The sequence below is a fragment of the Pavona decussata genome, unplaced genomic scaffold (genome assembly GCF_977016875.1).
Source record: "Pavona decussata unplaced genomic scaffold, jaPavDecu1.1 SCAFFOLD_254, whole genome shotgun sequence".
Classification (NCBI taxonomy): Eukaryota; Metazoa; Cnidaria; class Anthozoa; order Scleractinia; family Agariciidae; genus Pavona; species Pavona decussata.
Genome location: NW_028145657.1, coordinates 6,277,968 through 6,302,866, shown reverse-complemented (window position 1 = coordinate 6,302,866; position 24,899 = coordinate 6,277,968). Strand labels below are relative to the sequence as shown.

Sequence of the window (24,899 nt, the reverse complement as noted above, 5' to 3'; positions counted from 1 at the left end):
TGTTTTGCAATTCAGTAATCTTTCTTTCAAACTCTGAAGCCTAAGTCTCGTCGACTTTATTCTCCACCTGAAATTTTACAGCTACCAAATCACCTTACAAGGTTTTTAATTTTTATTTTAAAGACTTTAAATCTGAAGCAAATTAAGACGTGTTTGCGCTCGAGAGCTTCGAATCTTGTGCACATCTACTTGTGTCTCTTTTCCTGGTTTGAATTCATCCCATCCAGTTTCTTACTGAGCGATTCAAAAAATCTTTTCATCTCTGCCCGGACTGTGTACATTCTCGACTGGTTCCTCCTGCGCCTCGATAGTGCTTTTACCACCTCTTTTATTACTTTCCCTTGGCATATCGATTTTTTATCTGCTCGCCACTAACAAATCACGATATTTTGCTCAACCTCGTCCAACTGGTTGTTAAATATTCTTCGAGGGGAATATTCATCAATATTGAGCCTGAGGTGATTATCAGAGAAAAACAAGAGCCGTCCGAAAAATGTCAATTTCGTTTGTTTGTTTGCAATTGTCACGTGTCAATGAACAGAGCCGCGCAGTCTGCCGATCACATGCTCAATCCCATGCCTCAAGCAGAATAGCCTGCGAGAGTAGACGCCTTCTCCGGCTTTTGTTTCACCTGCCGCGAAAAGAGCGTCTGCGAAACCGAACTCAAGATGAGTGTTCTGTGACGTCAAAACTTTTGTTTTTCTTATCGACCAATGAAATTGACGGATAGAATGAACTGATCGAGTACACGCGCGAATGCGCGATCGGCGATAATTTTAGAATTGGCATCCAGCTCACTATAGGCCTTATCACAGTTTTCGACGCCATTTTGACGAGTAGGCAAACAGGCTTGAAAGAACAGTTTTTGTAATGGTAATAGGACTGAGTGGAGTACAATTCAAGGAGTAATCGGGCGAGTAATTTGAATTTACGAGCCTTATTACCCCTGAATTATACGACACGAAGTCCCATTACCAATTAATTGTGCCAATAACAAAATGCGAGAATCTCAGTCTTGGAATATTTATTAACGTAAGAAATAGAGTCCAAAGCAAAAAAAATGACTGGTTTCAACTTTGGATGTGGAAGCCCGACCGCATGAAGATAATTTTTAAAAAAAGTATATTTTTAATTAAAATACATGTCCGACAATATTTGAACAAAATAAAGTAATTTAAAAGTAATGGAATTGAAGTGCAGCTTGTCGCATCGGCTTTAATACAGATTGCAAGTCCTAAAGGAACCGGAAATGGTAAAACTTGTTTGAACTAACAAGTGATTGACAACTAGCTCAACATTACCAAATAAGTTGTACGAGATCGCCCGCTCATAAAACACTTTCGTTACGGGCGACATTTTTGAGAACGGCTTACATGGTTAACAGCTTTTAACTTTTCAAGCATGAATATTTAGACAAAATTAATAAGTATGTGAGAGAAAACAGTCAGTGTTCAAATTCAGTCTTCATCAGAGTCAATAATGTAAGCTCGTTTACGCTTTCGTCTTGGAATACTTGGGCTTGTTATCTCGCCGATCTGACATTCTACTCTCGAAGAACTGGCTTGATTTGTTGACTGCGGCCTAGAGTAGTTTTGGATGTTTACAGTGCAGTTGTGGAATTGCTGGACTGCTGGCTCATTTGTTCGTGTAATTGGAGACTGGACGTTAGAATACTGATGGGCGAGAGAATAAGCGCTTGCTTGGCTGATGGCTGCACCTATAGCGAAGTTGATGAAGACGTTACATATTTTCTCGATATGGCACATCATCATCTGTTGAAGGTGGAACTGGCAATGAATTCAAGCTTGGTGGCCATGCTTTGGAAGCACTTGTCGTTGTGGATGGTCCAGAATAGCCGCTTATGATATCTGACAGAGTTCTCCTTTCTTCTTCATCAATCTCGTCGTAGTCATCGAGCGAGGCTTCGTTTGCATGGCCCGTGATTTAAATTATCTTGTGCCTTGGTTGTCCGGCTTTCTTCAATTTGGCAACAACTGCTTTTCTGGTGGAATGATTTGAAATCTTTTTTCCATCAATGCTGATCGTCTGTGCTAGGGTCTTGATAATGCTGCCAAGTTTGTGTTCGCCCATCCTGGACTTGGGACACCAAACTTCGGTTTTCGGACGCTGTATTATTGCCAAGTACAAATGCCCAGAGGTTCGCATTTCTAATGCATGGGCCTTCTCAGCAATTCTTCAAAAAGCCGGACTGGATCTCTTGGTCCACCGTCTGTGGCCCACATCTCTTGAGGAGTTTTTCTGTGTTTTGCTGAAAGACCACCGGAACGGGCAATTTTTTTTTTTACGCCCACTTCAAGATGGCGGACAGTTACCGTGACAGACTGGTAACTAGCAAGTCAAGTAGAGTAACACAACATTACTTCCGGTAATTTCGCGATCGCTTTCGCGTGTTTCCACGGCTTCTCAAGACGTTGTTTTTACCTGTTTTTACACTGAGACACCAGACATCATTAGCGAAATGTAACTTTAATGAGCTGAGATCAATTAAAGTGCGGATAACCTTGTGAAGAATACTTCTCAAATCGCCTCCGAACATTTTTATAGTCTTTAGTGTATCGAGCCCCTTTCTACGGCTAACCCAACCTCTACTACCTTTAAAAAATATGTCTCGAACTTTTATAGTGTCACCATTCCTTGAGTACAGTTCAAAGCTCAGAAGACATTTTTCTGGTGGGCGTAAAACGAAATCGATTTTCATTTTACGCCCACTTTTTGGGCCCGCGGAAACTAACGAAGAAACTGGGCATGAAAAAAGTGCGATCGTTCGTTGGGTAGCTGGTAACTAAGAGATATGTAAGTTTTGGCGGCAAAATTGTTTCCATTTCGCTGTAATTTGTCACACTCGTGGAAAATTCTTCTATTTCTCTGTTTACACTAGTTTTCTGTGCGATCGATTGGACATGGCGTTATCAGTTGACAAGTGAGTGTCAGTAAAGCTGTACCTTATACAGCTAGACATAAAACATGATTAAACCAATACTTTATAGAGTAATGATACACTTCCACTTAAGGCTGGTGGTCTGTGTTTAGTGGTGCCTGTCACTTCCATGAAGAAATTGGAGGAGAGCTAACCAGTACAGGTTTGTATACATGCAATTATTAAAATAATACAAAAATAACAAATAATGATAAAAAAAATAATAACAATAAATGAATAAATTAATGCCACAAATGTGAATCATGGCTGCCCCTAATGACTTTCCAGCACCATGTTATAACCAACTGGCGGGATGCTGACCAATGAAGGCTATTTACAAATTGTAGAGTAGTTGAATTTGAGACTATGGAAGAAAAATCCAGATAGTGGCAGGGTGGAGGATTTGACCCCTAGTGGGCTAACTAATAGGCCACGCCTAGTTATTAATGGGCTTCCCATTGAGAAGTATTCTAGTTACTATAACAAACAAAAATAACAGTGCCCATGTTTGCATGAGGTATGTGACAGTAGTAATTTTGCACAGATAAACAAAGTCAATATCTCCAAATATGCTATTTTATTCTCCACTTCAGTAAAGTGTACAATGTGCCAACATGTCAGCAGCAGAACAATCACCATGTTAAATAACAGTATCGACATACAGGTAGATGTAACGGTTAACTTGCACTTTTCAATAACAGGTGGAATCTGAAATACAAAACACTGCATGAGCAGATGGTTGATTTTTTTCCTGCCATCAATCAAACAAAGTGGATCAAAATCCACCAATCACCGTGCACGAGCGTGACCTATTGATCCTGTTACTTTGTTTCTAAAGCTTCCAGTGCAGTCATTGACGGTAGCGAAAAATGCAACTGTCGGCAGTGATTTCAATTTCGGATTTGGCATGTTATAGCAAAGCACAGTAATCAACAATGATGGGCTATGCATAAAGGATTTGTGTCAATCATCAAGAATTTTGGTCATATTTGTGCAAACAGTAACTACATTTTAATATTAACAATTTATTCAATTTTCTCATTTACAAAAACGTTTCCTATCATGGCCTCTTAACCATCACCATACATAGTCAAATGGAATTATCTTTTCTTATTATAAAATAGGGGTCCTCCCAATCACTGGTTGAAGCACTCGATAATATACAGACAAAAATTCTTGATGGGGACAATCGATGCTTCTGCGAAAGGTTAGGAAGTCATGAATTTGCAATATGTCTCACAGAGATCATATTAGATTGTGTTTGCGTGTGCCCACAATACCTATTGTGCTTGGTGTTGTACACAGGTGTAATGAGCTGACCAGGGCTGAGAAAGACCAATTTGTTGGTAAATGGTCCAAAGTCCTCACATTCCATTTAAAAAGGTAGGTTTATTTCGAAGAATTGGTTTTGAAAGTTACATAATTTTGTGGAGATTTTTGTCTTAGCTTCTTGTATTTAATACCTGAACTCTAAAGACAAGGGATCCTTTTTTCCCTAATATTTGCAATAATATATTGCAGATTTGAGAGAATAGGAAATAACAAATTGAGGAAGAAATTTATATACCCTGCATGGTTTGACTGCTTACTACTGAATGAGCCATCAAAGGTATTATTATTTTTGATACAATAAGAAAGTAAAATATCATTTTGTTAGAAAAGCTGTAAGTAGTGACATACCCTAATTATTGTCTGTACTATCATTACCGGTATATAGCTTTCTTTTAAGAATATTAGTATTATAGTTGAACCTCCGCCAATGCACAGCTCCCGTAAGTGGACACCTCTCAAAAGCAGACACCTGTGCTTGGTCCCAAAGGTGTCCGCTTATGGGAGGTGTTCACTTATGGGAAGTTTGATTGTAGTAATTTTGATCTCTACAAATAAACTGGGTTGACATTCAAAAAGGAAAAGTGATGAAATAGTCCACTTAGCTTTGTTGACCAGCTGATACAGGTATGAACAGGAACAACTTGGCTAACACAACGATCATACTTTATTCAGGCTGTCGGCCATGTTTTTTACACACAACTCACACTCGTTCCCATGCGCAACACCACTGACCAATTACAGCAGTCCTACCAACAGCTTGAAAGAAATACTCCCTTGTATTTATTTTGGTTGGTTGTTTAACTGTAACTCTATAGAAAAGATGTATAAATTCATACTTTCCTTATTTTCATGGTAACATTTGTGAAAGTTTTGGGATAACCTGAAACAGGCCACTAGCTGATGAAACACTTGCCTTCTGTTCATGTTTCCCACAACTTCCACTTGCCATATCCATCCCCATTTATAGAAATTGATTCAGGTTAGAATTAACAACATTACAGTCTGCAGGCTCTCTGACAGTGACCACCTCTTTTAGCCAACCACTTTTCCTGACATTAAATAGGAGGTTGCCTATACCAGTATTTGAGAGGTTCCACTGTATTACCATTTAAATGTTTATCTAAGAAAGGGTACACAACTATAGAAATAGTTAAGATTATCCCTTCTCTAATTGTTTATACTATAATTTTTTGCTTACATAGAACAGCAATATGTACAAGTTGCAAAGTGTTGTTGTACATAGTGGTACTAAGTGCAAATGTGGCCACCATTATAGCTACTGCAAGGTGGACCAGAGGTGGTTCTGTATGAATGATGAAGTGGTATGTTAAAGCCATACATACAGTTTCTTACTTTTACATTTTTTTGCAGGTTTCTTGTGTATCACATAACGAAGCTCTTGGGCAAGAGGCTTATCTTCTTTTTACGTCCTTCAAAATAATCATGATACAAAAGAGATTAGCCTTAATTTAAAAGGAGGGATCCCAGCCTAAAAAGATGTGCGTGTGTGTAGGGGGGGAGGGGTTTGGGGGGGGGGGGGCATCGGTACAATTTAGGGACAGGACGATCAATAATTTTGCCAACAATAGAACAAGGCCAATATTCTGCCATCTTGACCTAAGCTTGGCCAATAAAAGATTTATTATATGCATCCATGAGTAAACGGGTAACAGGTAATCCTAAGTGGGCAAGATGGCTCCATCTTGATCAGGTGAGTAGCCAATCAGAGCACAGGATTCACTTCACCTTGCAAGCGATGCAATAAAATTCCAAATTATACAGTTATATAGTTATTGTGGGTTCCAAAGGGGGGTGACAAGTTAGAAACAAGATCAGAATAATTTAACAGCCAGCATTAATTACTTTGTTAGTTATTAGCAGGCAGACGGTGTACACCAGAAAAATGTGGAAGAGGAAGCAACTCAAAATGGAGTCTGCTTCAATGGACAATCAGTGCTTGACCCCAATGTTCATTAGATTTAACCACACCATCACTAGACTTAACAGACATTACAGACAACAGCAGTCAAGTTGACAGTATTGATGAAATGCATCCAATCCACCCCATAGCAGAAGGTCTTTAGACAAAGGTCTATGAAGTGTGCAATGACATTGTTTCAAAATTAAAGAGTGGGGATGAAAATTTTATTGTGGGAGTCAGCTAGTTTGTTTCAAGGTATGAAAAACTCAAAGAAGGGAGTACCTGTAGCGTGATACCTCGAATTGCATCTGCGCTACATACTTTTGCAAGCCGTCACCTTACCAGATTCCAGACTACAACCAAAAAAAAAAGGATTGGAAAAAGAAGAAAGCTAGGTGCAATCTACAGTAACAGGCCAGTGAAGAAAGGGGATTTCCTGAAGGATGAAGAAAACTCGAGCAGACTGACCTCCAAAACCATTTACAAGAAAGGCTGAGGATGAGGGCAATGACAGTGATGAATTTGATCGGTTTAGTCTTAGATTTCGTGTCAGGAAACGACCAAAGGTACAGAAAAGAAAGCATGATCTTGCAAGTAACATTGCAAAAAATCAGCAAAAATTATTCTGGAAAGTGTTAACAATTTAGGGAAGTGGTTGAGCTTAAAGAATCACAAGTAAGAGGATGTGACTGTGATTAACAAGGTTAAAGGAACACACATTCAATTACAACCAGCATTTGAGGGAGTTTGGGAGAATTTGAAAGTTTATGCAAGGCAAAGGGGTACCCAAACTCCCTCAAGTGTCTGCATCAGTCTATGTAAACACATGCACAATTTTCTATTTACAAGTTTTGTGATTGGTTGCTTTTTGCATACCTTGATTGCACTTGATTACCCTCTGTATAAGCAGCTGTCCGTATTCAAACGAGCCGTACAAACTTGTACTCTCCAGAGTTCAACATTTATGTCTTAATTCATTTCCAGTCCCTTTTCTTGTAATCTTTCATGCCCAGTTTTCTCGTTAGTTTCCGCGGGCCCAAAAAGTGGGCGTAAAATGAAAATCGATTTCGTTTTACGCCCACCAGAAAACTGTCTTCTGAGCTTTGAACTGCACTCGAGGAATGGTGACACTATAAAAGTACGAGACATATTTTTTAAAGGTAGTAGAGGTTGGGTTAGCCGTTGAAAGGGGCTCGATACACTACATACTATAAAAATGTTCGGAGGCGATTTGAGAAGTATTCTTCACAAGGTTATCCGCACTTGAATTGATCTCAGCTCATTAAATTTACATTTCGCTAATGATGTCTGGTGTCTCAGTGTAAAAACAGGTAAAAACAACGTCTTGAGAAGCCATGGAAACACGCGAAAGCGATCGCGAATTTACCGGAAGTAATGTTGTGTTACTCTACTTGACTTGCTAGTTACCAGTCTGTCACGGTAACTGTCCGCCATCTTGAAGTGGGCGTAAAAAAAAAAATTGCCCGGAACGGGTCTTTGTAGGATTTTCATTGAAACGAACGCAATATTTTGCCAATTCTCCTCCCTGGATCTGGATCCATGTAACTTCAAAATCTTGTACCTGAGCGTCGTAATGGTCTTGACGGCCACGAAATCCGAAGGGCTCGGACAAATTTTGGAAGTTAACGTTTGTGAGAGCCACTCCATCATGGTCGCCTAACATACCACTTGACCAGAAGGACTCTTCTTCGGCAGAGTTGCACGGCAGGGCGCGATTCTTTCCGGCTTGCCGTAACCATACATTCGTACTTGTTTTGAAGATGAGAACTTCAGACTATTTATCAGACTGTATGTGTATTTTTGGCTGGATAGGTACCGTTCCAGGGCCGCTTGCATAACTTTAAATGAGTCCGGTTCATATTCTGAGCCGTCTTGCTTTCTCACTTCCAGATAAAATTTTTGGAGGACTCTGTCTAAAGTTGCGGGCGCCATTGTTTCTACACTCTCGTTGATTTGCCGTGACTTTGCCAAGGAATACCACATATTTGTACTTCTTTCTGTGTTCTTGTTTTGTGCTTCTTTAATTGTTTCTTGGATTTGGTCAGTGGAAGTAAGTGGAAACCTGGACTCGTCTGGTGCCGGTAAGTTGTTTGTTGTTTCCGCCAGGACCACTCGCTCGCTCTCTCGGATTGTATGGCTATTTTCGTTACTTCCAAGGTTTTCTAAATCAATTGTATTTAACGAGCTGTCAAAGTCTAAAGAAAAAATGTCTGAATAAAAGTCACTGGACCAGTAGCCTCCCACGCAGACGTTCTTAGGGGTTCGTCACGCGTTCCTGCCCCACGAACGTCTGCTGAAACGAACAGCTACTTCCGTTCATCGGCAAATTGCCTTTGTCTGAACAGACCAAACTCATCATGACAAGTAAAGCCAATCACATACTGCAAAACAACGGAAATCATCACCCGTGGAGATATTTTAGCTTCCGGACGTGCATATAGTTTATACGGTTGAAATTTTTCCTTCCACAACATCCTGCATTTTCTTCAGTGATTTCACTGAGAGAAGCGGCAAGAATTCCAAGATTTGCCAATTTCTCTACCTGGTCTTTCATAAGATTTACAAGCGGCGAAATCACAACAACAATCAGTGACCAGCAGCTCCAAGAATTGAATTGTAAACAAATAACCATTTGGAAGGTTTACGAACACATCACTTTTCTTCTGCGCAAATTGCACAATGACTTCTCTCTGATACGCATTCAACTTCCTAATACCAAACGTTTGGCACACAAGACCAAAAACCACATTTAAGTCCGCCATCCTGTCTGGGGTAATATTTTTAATATCAAACACGAGTTTACCCAAAGTCGGGAAACGGCTCCTGATTGGTCCGCAGTCGAAGAACGGAAGTGGCTGTTCATTTCAGCAGACGTTCGTGGGGCAGGAACGCGTTGACGAACCCCTAAGAACGTCTGCGTGGGAGGCTACTGGACCAGTTAGTTTCCTCTATTTTTCTTTTCCAGTTGAAGCTGGACAGCTTATCTGGTCACAATTTTTTCATTGATTTGATTGATTATCATGTGCCATGCAGTGAAATTTCATTGGCTAGTGGCATTTGCTACTTGATTTTCATTGGTTCTTTAACTGTCCGATTTGACCTGTCCAATTACAAGCTTCTTGTAATCGGACAGGTCAAATCGGACAGTTTTGGAGTTACATAGCAAAATTAAGCTATAAATATGGGCTGTTAAGAACCAATCATATTCAAGCATTTTGTTATTGACACAATTAGTATGGAAATCCGATGCTAAATAATTTTCATAAGACATCGCTTCTGAAAAATTCATGAATCGGGAACTCTTGGCACTGGAAAATGATTTTAAGAAAAAAAAAAAAGTTGGAGGGATGTAGCTGTGCCAGAAAGCGTCCAGTCGCGTTTTGAACTGTCCATAAATTTCCCTGTACTTTTTTTCCCGTAAACTATTTTTAGTTACAGTTTACGGCTGGTTCGCTTTACAGCTTTCTAGCACAGCTATATTCCTCAGTTATTTTCTTTCGGGGCCTTTTTGTTTTGTTACAGTTTGCTTTGGTTATCAGGAGAGTTCATAACATGCATAAACGGAATGACCTTTTAATGAATTATAAACGCTTTTTAACCATCCAAAAGTAACGGCTACCCGAAAATAGCGGCCCCTTTGCCCTGCTAAATCCAAAAGTCACGGCCTTCTACGGTAAGTTGATATCAACCTATAAACTGCGCACGCGCAGCGCCTTCAATCAGATAAGTAGTAATAGCCCTTTTCACGGTTGATTTTTCTCATTTGCATTTCAATGTTATCCAACGTGGATGCGAGGCAATTTCGGGCTAAAACTACAAAATAACCCGAAATTGCCTCACATACATTCTAGATTTCATTGTAATTCAAATGAGCGGCTATTGGCAAATAAAGCCCTGGAAAGATTAGTTTAATACTTGAAGTGACTTTAAACTGTACACCTGTAAAAGAAGTATGCACTCTATAGTAAAACAAATATTGCAATCTTGCCCTCCGCAAGATTAAAATAAAACTGGGTTTTTAATCTAACACGGTATGACGCCGCTTCAAACTATAAAAGAAAGGCCGACTTTTCATCTTGATGTTTTCTAGTTTCTCAACGAGGGCAGCGAACATTGTAAATTACTACTGTGTAAGTAAAGGTTAGTTAGCACTTCTATACTGTACTAACAAACATACATTGGGCGTACGGGTAGACAGCTACTACAAACAGCATAACACCGTAAAAGAAAACTCTATTTGATTTTTTTAATGTGTTGCTTCAGTTACACTTGTACACAATCGTTCAAAAGATGCGGTTCTCAACTACTATTCGTGTAAAACTAGACTAATAATGAGCCATATGTGCTTGCAATACAGTTAAACTACACGTATTTGATCTCAAAATTCAAGCATTACTATTTGTAACTTTAGAAACTCTGGACAGTTATGCTGACATTAGCACTCTTATTTCTAAAATTAAAAAGTCATCTTGATTATAATTCAATCATAAATCATAATATTTTTCTTCACTTTTCATTACTTTTTACTCTTTTGACAAATAATGTATTCAAAATTGACTTTTTTAACGCCTTCAATTAGTACTTCGTTTATGTATGACCTTAACACCGACTGCCTAGATTAGCTCGCTATTTGCAGGCGGTGTTCATTGTAAGTAACTTTTTGAAAAACGTAATAAACTTGAACTTGAACTTAAACTTGAACTATCTTGACGCGTTGGAAGAAAAAACATTAATCTCCTGGCAGATTTTCTGTTCTGCTGCTACTTGAGTCATATCTTCTTGGTTGCAAAATCGTATATTCAGCACACTCACAGGTTGATCCTTTAGCGTTTAAAGGGACTCTGTTAGGTTGAAGAAGACAACAAAAGGTAAAAAAAATGATAGGTCTCACTTTCGCGCACATATGGACTGAGCTGAACACCATTTCTTTAGATTGCAACGACTAAGAATATTATTGACCCCTTCCCCCCACCCGGTCCCACTGCCCCTCACCCCGCAAACCAAAGAAAACTCAAAGAGGGAGGAGACCTAGCCGCATACTTGGCACCTGCTCCTCTTTCATTAAAAAAAAAAATAAAAAAAAAATAAAAAAAACGTTTATTTTGATGGTGATAACGCAAGACATTTCAAACAAGAAGAGACAAAAACAAATTTACAAGCAGAAAAACACCCTAAAAAAGAAAACATAAGATAATCATAATTAATATAATTTTCTATTTTTGGCTGATTGGTATACGCACTGGGCCTCAAGAAATGTCATTAAAAAGCAAAAAAAAAAAAAAAAACATAACGGGGAAGAACAAAACACATTTTATTGGCTTATTTTTCTGATCTAGTTTTCTGTGTACTTACGGTGTCCATAATGTGGCCAATCTTCGAAAACAAAAGGATTTCTTAGCAAATGAGCAGTAAGTGACGCGGCCATCGTACTGGCGAACGGTCTCCAAGCATCTGTTTTAGACTTCCTGCCGTCGGCAAAATCTGAGACGCCTTTAATGACAATCCACTCAACGTCCAAGTCATGGGCTGCTGTAAAGAGGCCTGTAAAGACGTTTCAGTAGTTGTATATTTGCTGTAATTATTTCGTGGTTAAATTAACTTTAACACTGAGCAATCTCTTGCTAAGACACTTGCTACATTGACCGTTGATTTACACTTAAAAGGATGGACACAATATTTTCAGGGTCAATATTTTGGCTGAGAAGGTCAAAATAATTTGAGGATCATCGGAGAACAGGAACACACAACAGCGCACGCGCGAGTTTAACTAATAAAATGGTCGCAGATACTTGAAGGCTTTGTATGGCAAAAACAAGTTGAGTGTTAGTTGAGTGTTTAAGGGGGGATTTTACCTGAGCGCCATTTTTCCGCCACTTGACATAGCATTAATAGAAATATCTCGTTCACGTTTCAAGCAATCCAAAAACTTTACTCTCATCCCGTGAATCTGTATTGGGGGGGGGGGGGGGGGGGGGCGTGTTGTGAATTTTTGGGTGATTTTTGGGTATATTTGAGAGAAGATAATTTTTCTTGAAGGATTGGTAAAATTAAGAGAAATAAGAAATATTGAAGATTTAAGGAAGTTTTAAACTTAGTATTTTTACCTAATAATTAATAAACGGACATCAAGTTAGTCCACTAGCAACCTGGGGTACTCTTGCGTGGGTATCAACTGTCTGTTAGTGTTCCAAAAATCATTTTCTTTCTTCTATTCCTTCTTAAAACCTCTTCAAATTTCATTGAAATCTAGGTACAATCTCCCTTTAACTGTACATTGTTTCATGCATGTGTTGCATACCTGGACAGCTAGTAATCTTCATGGTCTAATAGGTAGTGTTCTCAAACAAATCATTGCAGAACACATTTTGAAGAAGAGTAAAACTACGTACCTTCGCCTTCCATTTCAATAGCAATTGCTTCAGGGAATCGCCCGATGAGCTCCTCTCGCCTTTCATTGTTGTCAACCACCTCTGGGCCGCTCAGAAACACGCCATCTCGGTGCACTTTGACCTCTAGTTTTCCAGGATCCTTCAGCGGTGCCTTCCAGCCATAACCAGCACTTCGTATAAGGTCAGCAAGACGGGTTTTCAAAGGAACATTAACGCCACGTTGTCGAATACCACTCTCCGTAATTTTAATCGATGCATAGGTTATTAACCTGGCTGAAACTACCACGTCTCCCAATTTGACTTTTTTGTGGTTTAAACCACCACAGAAACCTACACAAAAGACAGCTTTGGGGCCTAAAATTTTGACTGCATTTGGTACAACAACTACAGAACCTTTAGGGCCAGTGGAACCCATGTTGCACTGGATTACAGCAATTTTCAGCTTTATTTCTTCCTCACCCATATCCCCGAAGTAAACATACCCCAGAGACTTGTGATAACTGTTAAAGAAACCAGGATTCAGGTGGGAAAGGCAGCCTAAAAATTCACATTCTTTCACCGTAAGAAGAAGAATATCAATCGGGAGTTGGACACTTGTCCAATGGACTATTCTGTTGGGGAGTTTCTCAGGATTCAACAGAGTAACGTTGTGTTCGGGTGGGTCACTAGTGCTCCCTTCTGGGACACCGGGCACAGGGTTGGCAGCTTCTGACATTTGTAAAAGTTCACTGCCTGTAAGAAAAATAATCAAACAGACGAGCAGTCAATCACTCGACTAAATAGTTTATTACACTAGTATTAGACCTATACTTTCGTGGTGAGCTATTTGTCTTTGACCCATTATTTGCTTTTTTATTTTATTCAGCGGGTTCCTTTTGAAATAGTCTCTCTACTATAAATTTCGCCGACACAGTGAAGAAACTAATACTGAGCACCAAATGCATGTACTGTGACAGCCAAGGAAAGGGTCTCTCCGCAGGGACACTTTAATACTCCTTCATTACAAGCAGTCCCTTATTACTCTTGGGGATAGTAAAGCGAGTGAACCACGTAAAAGCGGGCCAAAATTGTCTCTCGCGCGTCGTGTCTCCTCGCGTGAGGCAATATTCGCGCTCGCTCCTGTTCTTCGCTCGTTTTACAATCCCTGAGAACAACATGGGACTGCTCGTGGTCTAGATACTCTAGCTAGTAATTGAAAAGTTATTGATAGCTTTACAGCTGCTTTGCCAAAGAACTTTATTGTTCATTAAAGGAGGAACTGAACCTAACATTGAATGAAATTTAAAGAGGTTTTAAGAAGGAATAGAAGAAAGAAAATGATTTTTGGAACTGACTAACAGACAGTTGATACCTACGCAAGAGCACCCCAGGTTGCTAGTGGACTAACTTGGTGTCCATCTATTAATTGTTAACTACAAATTCATATTTTTAAACTTCACTAAAGCTTTAATATTTCTTATTTCTCTTAATTTTACCAATCCTCATAGAAAAACTCTCCTCCCAAATATAACCAAAAATCACCCAAAAATTCAAAAAAACACCCCGCAACATAGATTCATGGGATGAGCATAGAGATTTTGGATTGCATGAAACGTGAACGAGACATTTCCATTAAAGCCATGTCAAGTGCGGAAAAATGGCGTTTAGGTTAAGTCCTCCCTTAAGGCAGGACCAACTTAACGTTCCAAAGAGCTCAGTGTCGAAGAATTTCGCCTCTAAACCGATAACCGATTAAAGCGTATCTAGAGATCAGAGATATTTAACATTAGTAAGTCTTTTTCAGTGTTTAGTCGCCTCTTTAGCGTCAGACACACGGAATCATATGAGGATGTTTGAGTCACCGTACAGCCGAGAGATTAACAGAAATACTTCAAGAGCAAACCAAAATAGAAATAAACTAATAAGAAATCCTAATTGTAGTTTTCACAACTGTATCTGAAGACGACAAAGCTCACTTAGTTTACAGTAAGCTATTGATGAAAAGCTCTTTGAAGATCTCACTATAATCGTGATTGTCGATAAAATGCTAAAACACACGAGATATGCAGCAGAGGTCTTAGCTTGGATCAGCACGATCTAGAATATCGGAGGGTGGGAATGGTACGTTCACTAGTACCGATTGCTTCTACATTGTTTTCAAATTTGCTTTGAACCTCATTATGAAAGCGAGGCTAAAAGCAAAATTTTTAATATGAAGATTAGTTTTCATTCATACGCAAAAAGACACTAATCTTATATAAAAAGCTTTGTACTTAACCTCGCTTTCAAGATGGATTCACAGCCACTCGGAATGGCTCTTTTCTAAATCAAAGGTCAAAGCGCACTACTAGGTATATCTTTCTTTGAGAGGGGTGGGGGTAGTAGAGCAAAGTTTTGGTCTTTCCCACAAAAGCGAAGATAAGTGCGGTAAACCTCCGCCGATTTAGGCCCAACTGCAACGACACAATCAGCCATCACACAAAAGTCCAGTTCATTTCGATGCTCCTTGAACATTCCAAGCTCCTCTGAGTCGGTGTGCACGAACTGAATCCACTTACACTGACGATGTTTTGTTATTCAGTTATGCTTGGCGACCAAGTACTGCACCGTGTTCGATTACAAAGTCAATTTAAAGGTCATCTGGTGGAGATCAAAGCCAATCGATTTCGTCATAACCAGGCATCCTTGTTCCCTGAAGCAAAGTGACGTTGCTGTTCAAAGCTGCAGGCGTTTCATTGTGGTCGCATCGTAGGACAAAGACGGAGACCTGTACTCCAGGATGTTTAGCTAGATGTATGGCCAACTCTCTATTGAAAGTGGACAACCCCCCAAGTTTTAATCCCCACTCTGAGGCCAACAATAATGCACTCATGTTTGTGGTACGTGCCATGGTTCTTGAAGGAAGCGAAACCTTATAAAAAGCATACTAATAGCCATGTACTTTTTCAGCAGTGACACAGGTATACTTGGAAAAAGAAAATCCGACATCCCCCAAAAGAAATGAAACTTATGACCTTCCAGTTACGAGTTCGGATGCCCTACCACTGAGTCTCATATCTCAGTGGTACTGAGAACATCTGATAAAACATCTCATCACATATCTTTCAGAAATAATATTATTTACAGTCAGCAGTACGAAGTAGTGAACGTGCAAAACAAGTATTGGTAAAAATTGGTAAGGTATCCTACGTATACAGTGGCTCTTGGCACAACTTGATTTGAAGTTCACACCAAACGGTATACAACAGCATTGTTAACCATGTGGTGTCTTTTTTCGTGTGACCATAAATTTGAGGTTCGATTCATGCATGATATCACACAACGAGGACAAATGAATTTATAATCCGGAAACGTCATTGCTTTTAAATATATTAAACTTGTCTTACTTTTTTCATACAATCAGGAATCAGGGACACTCAAAAACAACAGTTGGGATCATGTTCCCTTTTACTGATTTAATACATATTTTTCTACGCTTATACAGTTTGATATGTACGCATGATTAAGTGGCAAAAAGTTTAAGGGGGCAGAACCTTTCCCCCGAATTTACTAGCTGATGTTGGCTTTAATACGAAAATTCTAGCTGACCATTAAAGCTAATTAAGGCATTCTGAACACTGGGATATCCACGTCACCGAAATGAACCGGCGTTGTGTAACAGCCCCCGTATAAAATATCGAAAGCTGTGTGCATGTGAATCAAAAGACACAGGATCAACACAGACGGAACAAAAGCCTTCTCACTATGCGCATAAAACCGGAACTGTATGGTTCGTATTTGAATGTAAACTACGACAATTGTGAGATCTGCGAATTGGTAAATAGGAAATTTCAGTTGTCCAAGTGGGATTCGAGAACAAGTAGTCAGCAATGTTTAGGAGGGCCCGGGTGAATAGGTCTACGGATCGGCGGATTTGGTAAATATTTTAGCCCGGATTCTGGATTCAGAGCGAAATTTTAACGGATCTGCGGATCCTATCATCACAGCGGTTCGCGGTTTTATCCAGTTTTGGAGACCGGATTTTGGATTTTGGTTGTCAGGAAGTTCAAGTTTGCTCTTTTTTCTCATCTCTGCAAGATTTTGTTTCGATACAGACGTTGGTTACATAAATATTTCGTTGATAGTCATCCTTAACGCTAAAACACAATATCACGCAAGGCAACTCCAACAACTGAAGTCGCTTTGTACCTCGCGTATCATCTAACGCGGCAAACAATTTGCGGATTCGGATTTAGTTGATTTTTTGAGCGGATCGACGGATTCAGCCATTAATTTTAGCGGATCGGTGGATTTACATACCCCTATTCACCCCCCTCGTTTAGAGAAGAATTTGGTAGTGAAAGAATGCGTGTATATATACGTATGGAATAATAACGAGAAGAATACACGGATTGTCTCTGCATGCTAATGAAATGGTAACATGTCAATAGTTTTTAGCCTCCGTTTCCTGGCGTGAAAACGAAAATGATTGACGACTACTGTCCCAATTTAGCGTGCGTAAAACAGCGATAATTTTTAAATTTTAAAAACTTCCTTCTTGACAGCAAGTACGTGCTGTGGTCAAGCTCGTAGGCAAAGCAAAGAATTTTGCTATATTTTTGAAAATAACAGGAACTGGAACAGCTTATTCTACAGCTAAAACTTCAAATCGCAGTGAGTGTCCTGAGCGAATAAAGTGGGTCAAACTTTGGACGCGTGTAAATTGAACTTGGCCCGCCCGCGCTTGGACGCCGTACCTCGTGCCGGCCATTAAGTCGGCAAGTCATTTATGCAGTTGTTTGGTCGTCGGATCATATTATATGCAATGCAGAGATTGCCCTTTGATACAAATGGAGAGAAACAAAAATGTCTCAGGTCTCCGACTGTTAAAAGCAAGTTCTTGACGACAAACTTCAGGAAAGCTGAAACACTCGACTAAGATTGTCTTCAAATCTATTCATTCCAAAAGAAAAAATAAAGCTACATTTGCTTGCAAAGCAAAATATAATCTTACCTTGATTAGTCAGGAAAGGCTCTGAGGACACCAAATGTTATACTTAAGGACCCTCACAAGAAGAAATGAACTAAAAACACAGCGAGAAACGTACGTGATGAGAATTAGTAGAGTAACGTAGCATCGCGTCGTTGAATACAAGTAAACAGGAACACGTTTGACCTTTTACCCTTCAGCAGTGGCGCTATATAACACAAAGAACCATTCAGACTGTTACGTTACTAGTATTAAGTAATGGGAATTAGTGGAGTAATTAGCATCGCGTCGTTGAATACAAGTAAACAGGAACACGTTAGACATCGTTTGTAATATTTTGGGTTTTGTGTCATGAATGGGAAGTGGTAGGTGGATAACTTGTTTCTTTCAGTCAGCTTTAATTCAATAAAAGCCAACTCGTAAGTAACGAGTTGCTGGAAAAATCGAGAAGTCAAATCATATAAAAAAAATTAATAATACAAAAGTCAATTCATATTCTCAAGAGACGTTTCTTGCTTTCACGCCAAGCACGGCTTGTTGGTACAGAACTGCACTTGGCCGGGAGGGGGTGTGTGTGGTTTGTTGCGTGCCAAAGGCTTCCCGTGGATTTTCCCTGTTGGGCACATTTTAGACTTCACATACCTACATCAAGATACGTGTTTGCATGACAGCATTCCCATGTTCACAGTAAGGGACCAATTATTTAAACCGAAAATTGCAGATAAATGACACGCGTCAAAATTTCTCGTATATGTATATCAAGATTCGCAAATACATCGAGATTATGATAGGCTTGTATGAGGGATCCTAGTGATATATGTTGACACCGCTGGATGTTAACAGCGCTGAATTTTTCATTTTGTCCACGCACATGAGCCGCAGTGATATCTTCACATCTAAACCTCCTATCCCCACGCGGTTCTTGGGAAAAGCGCTAGGCCTAATACTGCGAGAAAACTCATTCCATTTCCGTGTGGTTAAATTACCTACAAACACACGGAACTGCCATGGGAACAAAAATGGCAGTCGCTTTCGCCAATATTATTATGGGCAAAGTTGAAACAGAACTCCTTAGCCGAAGCACATTCAAACCGCTCGTTTGGAAACGATAATATATCGACGGTATCTTCTCCCTCTGGGATATCAGCAGAGAGGAGTTAAAACAGTTCATTGAACAAACCAACAATCACCACTCTTAACCATCAAATTCACGGCTGAAATTTCTGAAACAGAAACTACATTCCTGGACACTGTGGAAAACTGTCATTTAATAGATTACGACAATCATTGCTCAGAGAAGTTTACAAAGAACCTCGTCTTATTTCATACAAAAGAGCCTAGGTCTCTCAAAGATATAATCGCGAGGGCAGAACTCTAAAAACGGCTAAAACACGTACGTTAGAGTCGCACAGGCCTGTCAATATTTATAAAATACTGTCTCAGAAATAACTCGAAAAACTGCTCCGTCGAGGTTCGGTATCATATGCGACATTTTGTTTCACTGCCAGTACAGTGCGATTGTTATGGAGTTAAGTAACCAGGCAAACCATGTGAAATGGTACTTCATACAAGCCTTTCATAATCTCGATATATATGTGAATCTTGATATACATATATTAGGCCGGAATCTTGACGCGAGTAGTTTAGGAGTTAAGGTTTTTAACGTATTTTTCGAATAATTTAAAAGTAAAAAAATTACGGTTAATTAATCGAAAAATGCGCCAAAAACTGATCGTAATAACAATCGAAAAATGCGCTGAAAAAACAATTGAAAATGCGCTGAATAAAACAATCGAAAATGCGTTGAAAATAAAGTAATGTTGGAAGAAGTAAAAAAGCGCTAATAATAATCGATATTAATAAACGAAAACACGCCGAGTCGTTAACTACATTTAAGAGGCTGTCCGCGTTAGAACGGATAAGGCAATTTCGACTTTTCATCGATTTCGCTGATTCTTTTCATGAACATCAATCAGTACATCCCATAAACAAATATAACATTTACTGAGCTCAATGCGATCTTTTTCACTATTGGCGAGACGGTTTACAAGGTGACCTCAGAACTAATTCGGGGACTCTACAATTTATCTATACATAGCCGGTGCTGTCAAAACGTCATTCCTTGCTCAAACAACTTGAATATTTTACATATTGAAATTCCAGTTGTCAATAACAATTTAGAGGTTTAACTTTTGTTTTCTGTGAAATTTTGACTGAGTTACAATTTTTTTTTAATATACCCCCTCCTAAACTGCAGAATGCATTAAACGTGACATACATGTAGTTAAAGCCTATTTTCACAAAAGTGGGACCTGACTTAGGGTCAAGTCTATTTTCACTCAAAAGCACTAACACCAATCTACTAATGTATGGAATAAAATTTGTGGGCACTTTACGCTGCGTGCCGTACAGAGCTCCGCGATATCCCTTATATTCACGGATTTCAATCGAAACTAAACATAAAGCCGTCAGACCAATAGACACTTTTCTGATCCGGACTCCTTTAGAAATAATAATCACTAGGGAAATATTTCTGGCCATTTAGCCATATTATAGAGAAGATCTATCCTTTTATTGGTATTTTTAATGAAACCTCTTGAGCTATTTTTCTTTTCCACGATGTGCTATAGCAGTGTTTATTTTGCGTGACTGACAGTGTTGTTTATTTCAAGGTATATGAATTATTCAATATTCATTCTACGTTACGTTTCTTGAGTGTATGAATATAGTCAGTCGTTAAAAATTCTCTCCAAGACAAAGAATTAGCTGGGGAAAAAGTTCCTTTCTCCTTCTAATAGTATGTGAACTGTTTTTTTTTTTACGTTTTGTGACGCAGCGCTTATTTATCAACGTACCTTCGAATAAGCGCCCACATCGAATACTCGCCTATCCTGAAAGCCCAAAAAGTTTATAAGCGCACCCTAGAATAAAAAAGCGCGCATCCCAACCCCTCCCAATATATAAAACAAAAACACGTTTTCATACTAGCGCTATCCGATCACGAAGTAAGAGGAGCGTCAGTTGTGTTCCAAGGAAATTAAATTGTTTTGCCTTGTTTTGCAATTCTTTCAAAATGTCCTCGCTTTCTGAAAATGTTAAGAAAATTATAAGCGCCCACTCTCAAATAAGCACCCAGGGTGGTTAATCGAATAAATACGGTATCAAGACTCCGTTGTTCATTTCAGTCATATTGAATTAGAACCCAGAGGTGTTTCGATTTGAACATTTTGTCAAAACCTTCATAGCACATTCCGAAATGTCGGCATTACTTAAACATGTCTGCTATTCCATGCAATTGTTCCCTGCATGAAAAATTACAGACTCATTGTCAATCCAGCCGAGCCAAGTAGAGCTTTGTTTTGCTTTCTGAAAGAAACTCAAATATATCGGCGCATATGGCGAGCTGTTACTGATCAAAATGCAAAGCTGTTCTTGGGAAAAGAGCGGGTATTCGTCGCTCGTCAGCGACCCGGCTTTGCGAGCTTGCCTATCTGCCTGAGACATGGACATGGACAGAGTCATGCCCATACACTTGCTGGGAAGATTGCGGTAAGTACTGGCGGGGAGACAAGTCGTGGGGCATAGGGCGAAAAGAAATAACGTGTTTTTCAGAGATTCGGTTTTCCTTAGAATTTATACGTGGACTGGCGAGATAAAGATAGCCTGTAAACGGGCTCCCGAGTGGGGCATAGGGCGAAAAGTAGAAATCGAAAATGAATCTTAATGGAAACGGACGACGGAGAAAAATACACTACAGCCTAAAGGTTAATCGCACTTACGCGAACCAACAGCAACGATTTTGCCAAACATAAGGATCAATTCATCAACCACTCTAATTACGACTTGTCTCCCCGCCAATCTTCCCAGCAAGTGTACGGGCATGACTCTGTCCATGTCCATGTCTCAGGGAGATAGGCAAGCTTGCCAACCGGGTCGCTGACGAGCCACGAGTACCCGCTCTTTTCCCAAGATCAGCTCTGCTTCGTTAATATCGCCGCATTTTGATAAGTAACAGCTTGCCATTATGCGCCGATAAAAAATTATTTGAGTTACTTTCAGAAGGCAAAACAAAGCTATCCTTGTCTCGGCTGGATCCACAATGAGTCTGTAATTTTTCATGCAGGCAACAACTGGATAGAATAGCAGACATTTTTAGGTAATGTCCACTTTTCGGAATGTGCTAGGAGGGTTTTGACAAAATATTCAAATTGAAACACCTCTGGGTTTTACTTCGATAAGACTGAAATGGACAACAGAGTCTTGATACGTTAATAAATAAACACTGCGTCACAAAACGTAAAGAAACCCTGTCACATGTGGGCGCGATCCACTAAGCCAAAATTTCCGGAAATTCTGGTACAGAATCAAATGGAACGGAATATTTCGAAAAATTTGTTTCGAAAATTCCGGACAACCTCTCGAGGTTGTCCTTTTTTTTCCGAAAATTTGGAAATTCCGGAAATTTTCTGTACCATTTGGCATTCCATTTGGGCCAGGCACACGGTTTGGATAACTGCTTGGCAGAGAAGTTCGCGCGTTTCCCTTGTCATCCGAAAATGATTTTTAAACTCATCAGATAAATACCTTGGGAGAGTGGCCTCAAAATAGTCGTGTATACGGGTTAATTTTCTTCGCATGAAGCAGCTAACGGCAGCTAACACAAACATGTCGTCGTCGTTATCCTCTAAGATATCGTTTGTCATAGTTAGCGCAAAATCGTCGACTAACTCTGAAACAAACAAGAACGACTGCGTATCCGCCATTTTGAATCCTGTCGGGAAATTTGGCCCGCGCGGGCATGGAGCGAGACAGGTTCAGTCAGGTGGAAATTGACAAAGAAATTTTCGAAAATTCTTATCGGAAATTTTGGCTTAATGGATCGCGCCCACTATAAGAGGAAGAAAGGAACTTTTTCCCCCAGCTAATTTTCTCATTCTTTTTCTTGGAGAGAATTTTTACTTCTAATTTTTATTCTTACACTATAACAGAGAGATTTAGGGCTCGACGATTCGGAGTCATCTTGACTCCATTATCAAGAGAAAAAATCAGTTTGTGAACGCGGATGTTTAAATAGGCTAGAGCTGAAAATTAACATACTAATAGATGGTTAAACAAATACTTTAGCGCGAATTGAATCAGTTTGCATGTCTTTGCTTCAGCAAATCCCTTTTAATTAAAAGAATGAATATTGAATAATTTATGTACCTTGAAATGAACAACTGTCAGTCACGCGAAACAAACACTGCTATAGCACATCGTGGAAAAGAAAAATAGCTCAAGAGATTTCATTTAAAATACCAATAAAAGGATAAATCTATTCTAAAATATTGGCTGAATGACCAGAAATATTTACTTTGTGATAATGATTATTATTGTTTTCTAAAAGAGTCCGGATCAGAAATGTGTCTATCGGTCTGACGGCTTTATGTTTAGTTTCGATTGAAATCCGTGCATGAATATAAGGGATATCGCAGAGCTCTGTACGGCACACAGCTTAAAGTGCCCACAAACTTTATTCCATACATTAGTAGGTTGGTGCTAGAGCTTTTGAGTTAAAATAGACTTGACCCTAAGTCAGGTCCCACTTTTGTGAAAATAGGCTTTAACTACATGTATGCCAATGCCACGGTTAATGCATTCTGAAGTTTAGGAGATGGTATATTGAAAAAATTGTAACTCAGTCAAAATTTCAATCAGATAAAATAAAACTACAGCAGAAACATTAACAAACAACAATACGAAGTCAATTACAAGGACATTTTGTATCGGAATTCATTCACACAAATCCTGTCACTGTTTAAAAACCTTCCATTGAATATCGTCACGTTTAATTATTGGAAAATATGAATTAATTTCTCCCATTTCTTAAGATGCTGCAAAAGTTTATCATTCTCCCTTGCAATATAGAGCTCAATGTTGTACACACGTTTAGTCCTCGCGATAAAAACTGGCAGATTAGGTTCGGAAATTTTTTGACATCTATTGGAATAAAGATAGAATTTACCCATTAGCAACATGTGATTGATTAGAGTGAAGTCATCTGTGGCATCAAATTTTCCAAATATTAAATCTGTCTCTTTTAGTGTATTGATTTGAATTCCATTATCCCTTAACCAGGACAAAACGTGTTGCCAAAATTCAAAAGATACTTTGCAAGAGAAAAGCAAATGCTCGATGGACTCTATGTCCTCTTGGCAAAAGGTACAACATGGAGAGTTAGTTAGGCCTAGCCGAAATAGCTTTTCATTGGTGTAAAGAATACAATTTAGTATTTTGTATTGAAATTCCCTAAGTTTTGATTCTAATGTAACATTAAAGGCTAAGGAGTAAACCTTTTCCCAATCAACAATTGTATCTGAATACCTATCTTGTAACTTTTGTTTAGCGGTGGGTGGGATCTGTTTTCTCTCAAGGAAAAACTGATATATCTGCCTCGATGAGACATCAGAAATCGCAGTTGAATTTCCGTTATCTGTCTTGATTGTCGGGGTGCTCGGAATGGGAGCGTTTGATGATAAATTAGTGGAAGCTTAAGCAAGGGCACGCCATTCAGACGGGATTGAATTTACAATACTCATAAGGAAAAATCTTTGCTCTGGGGATGTAAGGGGTGTGAGAAAATCTAGTGAAAAGGAGCAATTAACGGACATTAAATCGCCTATTCTCAGAAAGCCAAGGTCAATTAAATCTTTCCTGTATGTAGATCTTTTGTCTAAACAAATAAATTTGTTGTTCCAAATTATTTCATTTAAAACCTCTTGAGGTGTACTCGGCTTTTTTCCGTTTAAGTCCGACCACGCTTCTAGACACTCCTTATAATATGCTGGCAACTGAATCTTAAGCTTAGAAGTATCAAAATTGCAATGTAGGACAAAACATCCGCCAATTGGTGCTAACAAGTTGTTCAAAATAGTTTTCCAGGGGCTTGGGTACTCCTCTAGAAATTTTTTTATAAAGGCTACTCGCTTTGCCTTAATCATGGACTCAATGTCCAACATTTTCAATCCTCCCTTCTTTAGGTCTGATACAAGAGCCTGGCGTTTAACTTTATCCTTCCCGTTCCAGATGAAACCGTACAAAATTGAGTTCACTTCCTTAACTAAGCCCTTGGGGAGTGCTTACTTTTTTAACGGAGAAACAACAACAACAGGATATTAAATGTGAATTAGGGAGAAACGAAGACTCGGACTAGGAGTCTAGGGAGACTAGGGAGACTAGGGAGAAACGAAGACTCTTTTGTAAAAAGATGAATGTTTTAATATATCGAAGCAAATGATTGCATTGGAAATTCTTTAAGTTTCGTAGCGCTTAAGATTTCACACTGTTAACTAATTTGTTAGGAACACAACC

General features: G+C 39.2%; 2 protein-coding genes, 1 long non-coding RNA gene and 2 pseudogenes across 3 annotated transcripts; 1 reads left to right on the top strand and 4 right to left on the bottom strand.

The window, feature by feature from the left end:
* Positions 1 to 1,268: 1,268 nt before the first annotated feature.
* Positions 1,269 to 8,568, bottom strand: LOC146456821 (uncharacterized; annotated as a pseudogene).
* LOC146456823 (uncharacterized) lies at positions 3,480 to 4,325 on the top strand. Its single transcript, XM_085092911.1, has 3 exons — positions 3,480 to 3,602; positions 4,063 to 4,145; positions 4,244 to 4,325. Exons 1-3 carry the CDS (start codon positions 3,543 to 3,545, stop codon positions 4,323 to 4,325), a joined length of 225 nt encoding a protein of 74 aa, XP_084949037.1. The 5' UTR covers positions 3,480 to 3,542.
* On the bottom strand, positions 4,540 to 7,678 carry LOC146456822 (uncharacterized). Its single transcript, XR_014858757.1, has 3 exons — positions 7,068 to 7,678; positions 5,624 to 5,700; positions 4,540 to 5,077 (listed from the first exon to the last, which is right to left on the bottom strand). It is a non-coding gene; the product is annotated as an uncharacterized LOC146456822 (long non-coding RNA).
* Positions 8,569 to 10,444: 1,876 nt separating the features above from the next.
* LOC146456819 (death domain-containing ATP nucleosidase-like) lies at positions 10,445 to 17,731 on the bottom strand. Its single transcript, XM_085092901.1, has 4 exons — positions 17,574 to 17,731; positions 12,602 to 13,333; positions 11,565 to 11,753; positions 10,445 to 11,053 (listed from the first exon to the last, which is right to left on the bottom strand). Exons 2-4 carry the CDS (start codon positions 13,314 to 13,316, stop codon positions 11,043 to 11,045), a joined length of 915 nt encoding a protein of 304 aa, XP_084949027.1. The 5' UTR covers positions 13,317 to 13,333; positions 17,574 to 17,731; the 3' UTR covers positions 10,445 to 11,042.
* LOC146456820 (uncharacterized) lies at positions 13,340 to 17,567 on the bottom strand (annotated as a pseudogene).
* Positions 17,732 to 24,899: the final 7,168 nt, after the last annotated feature.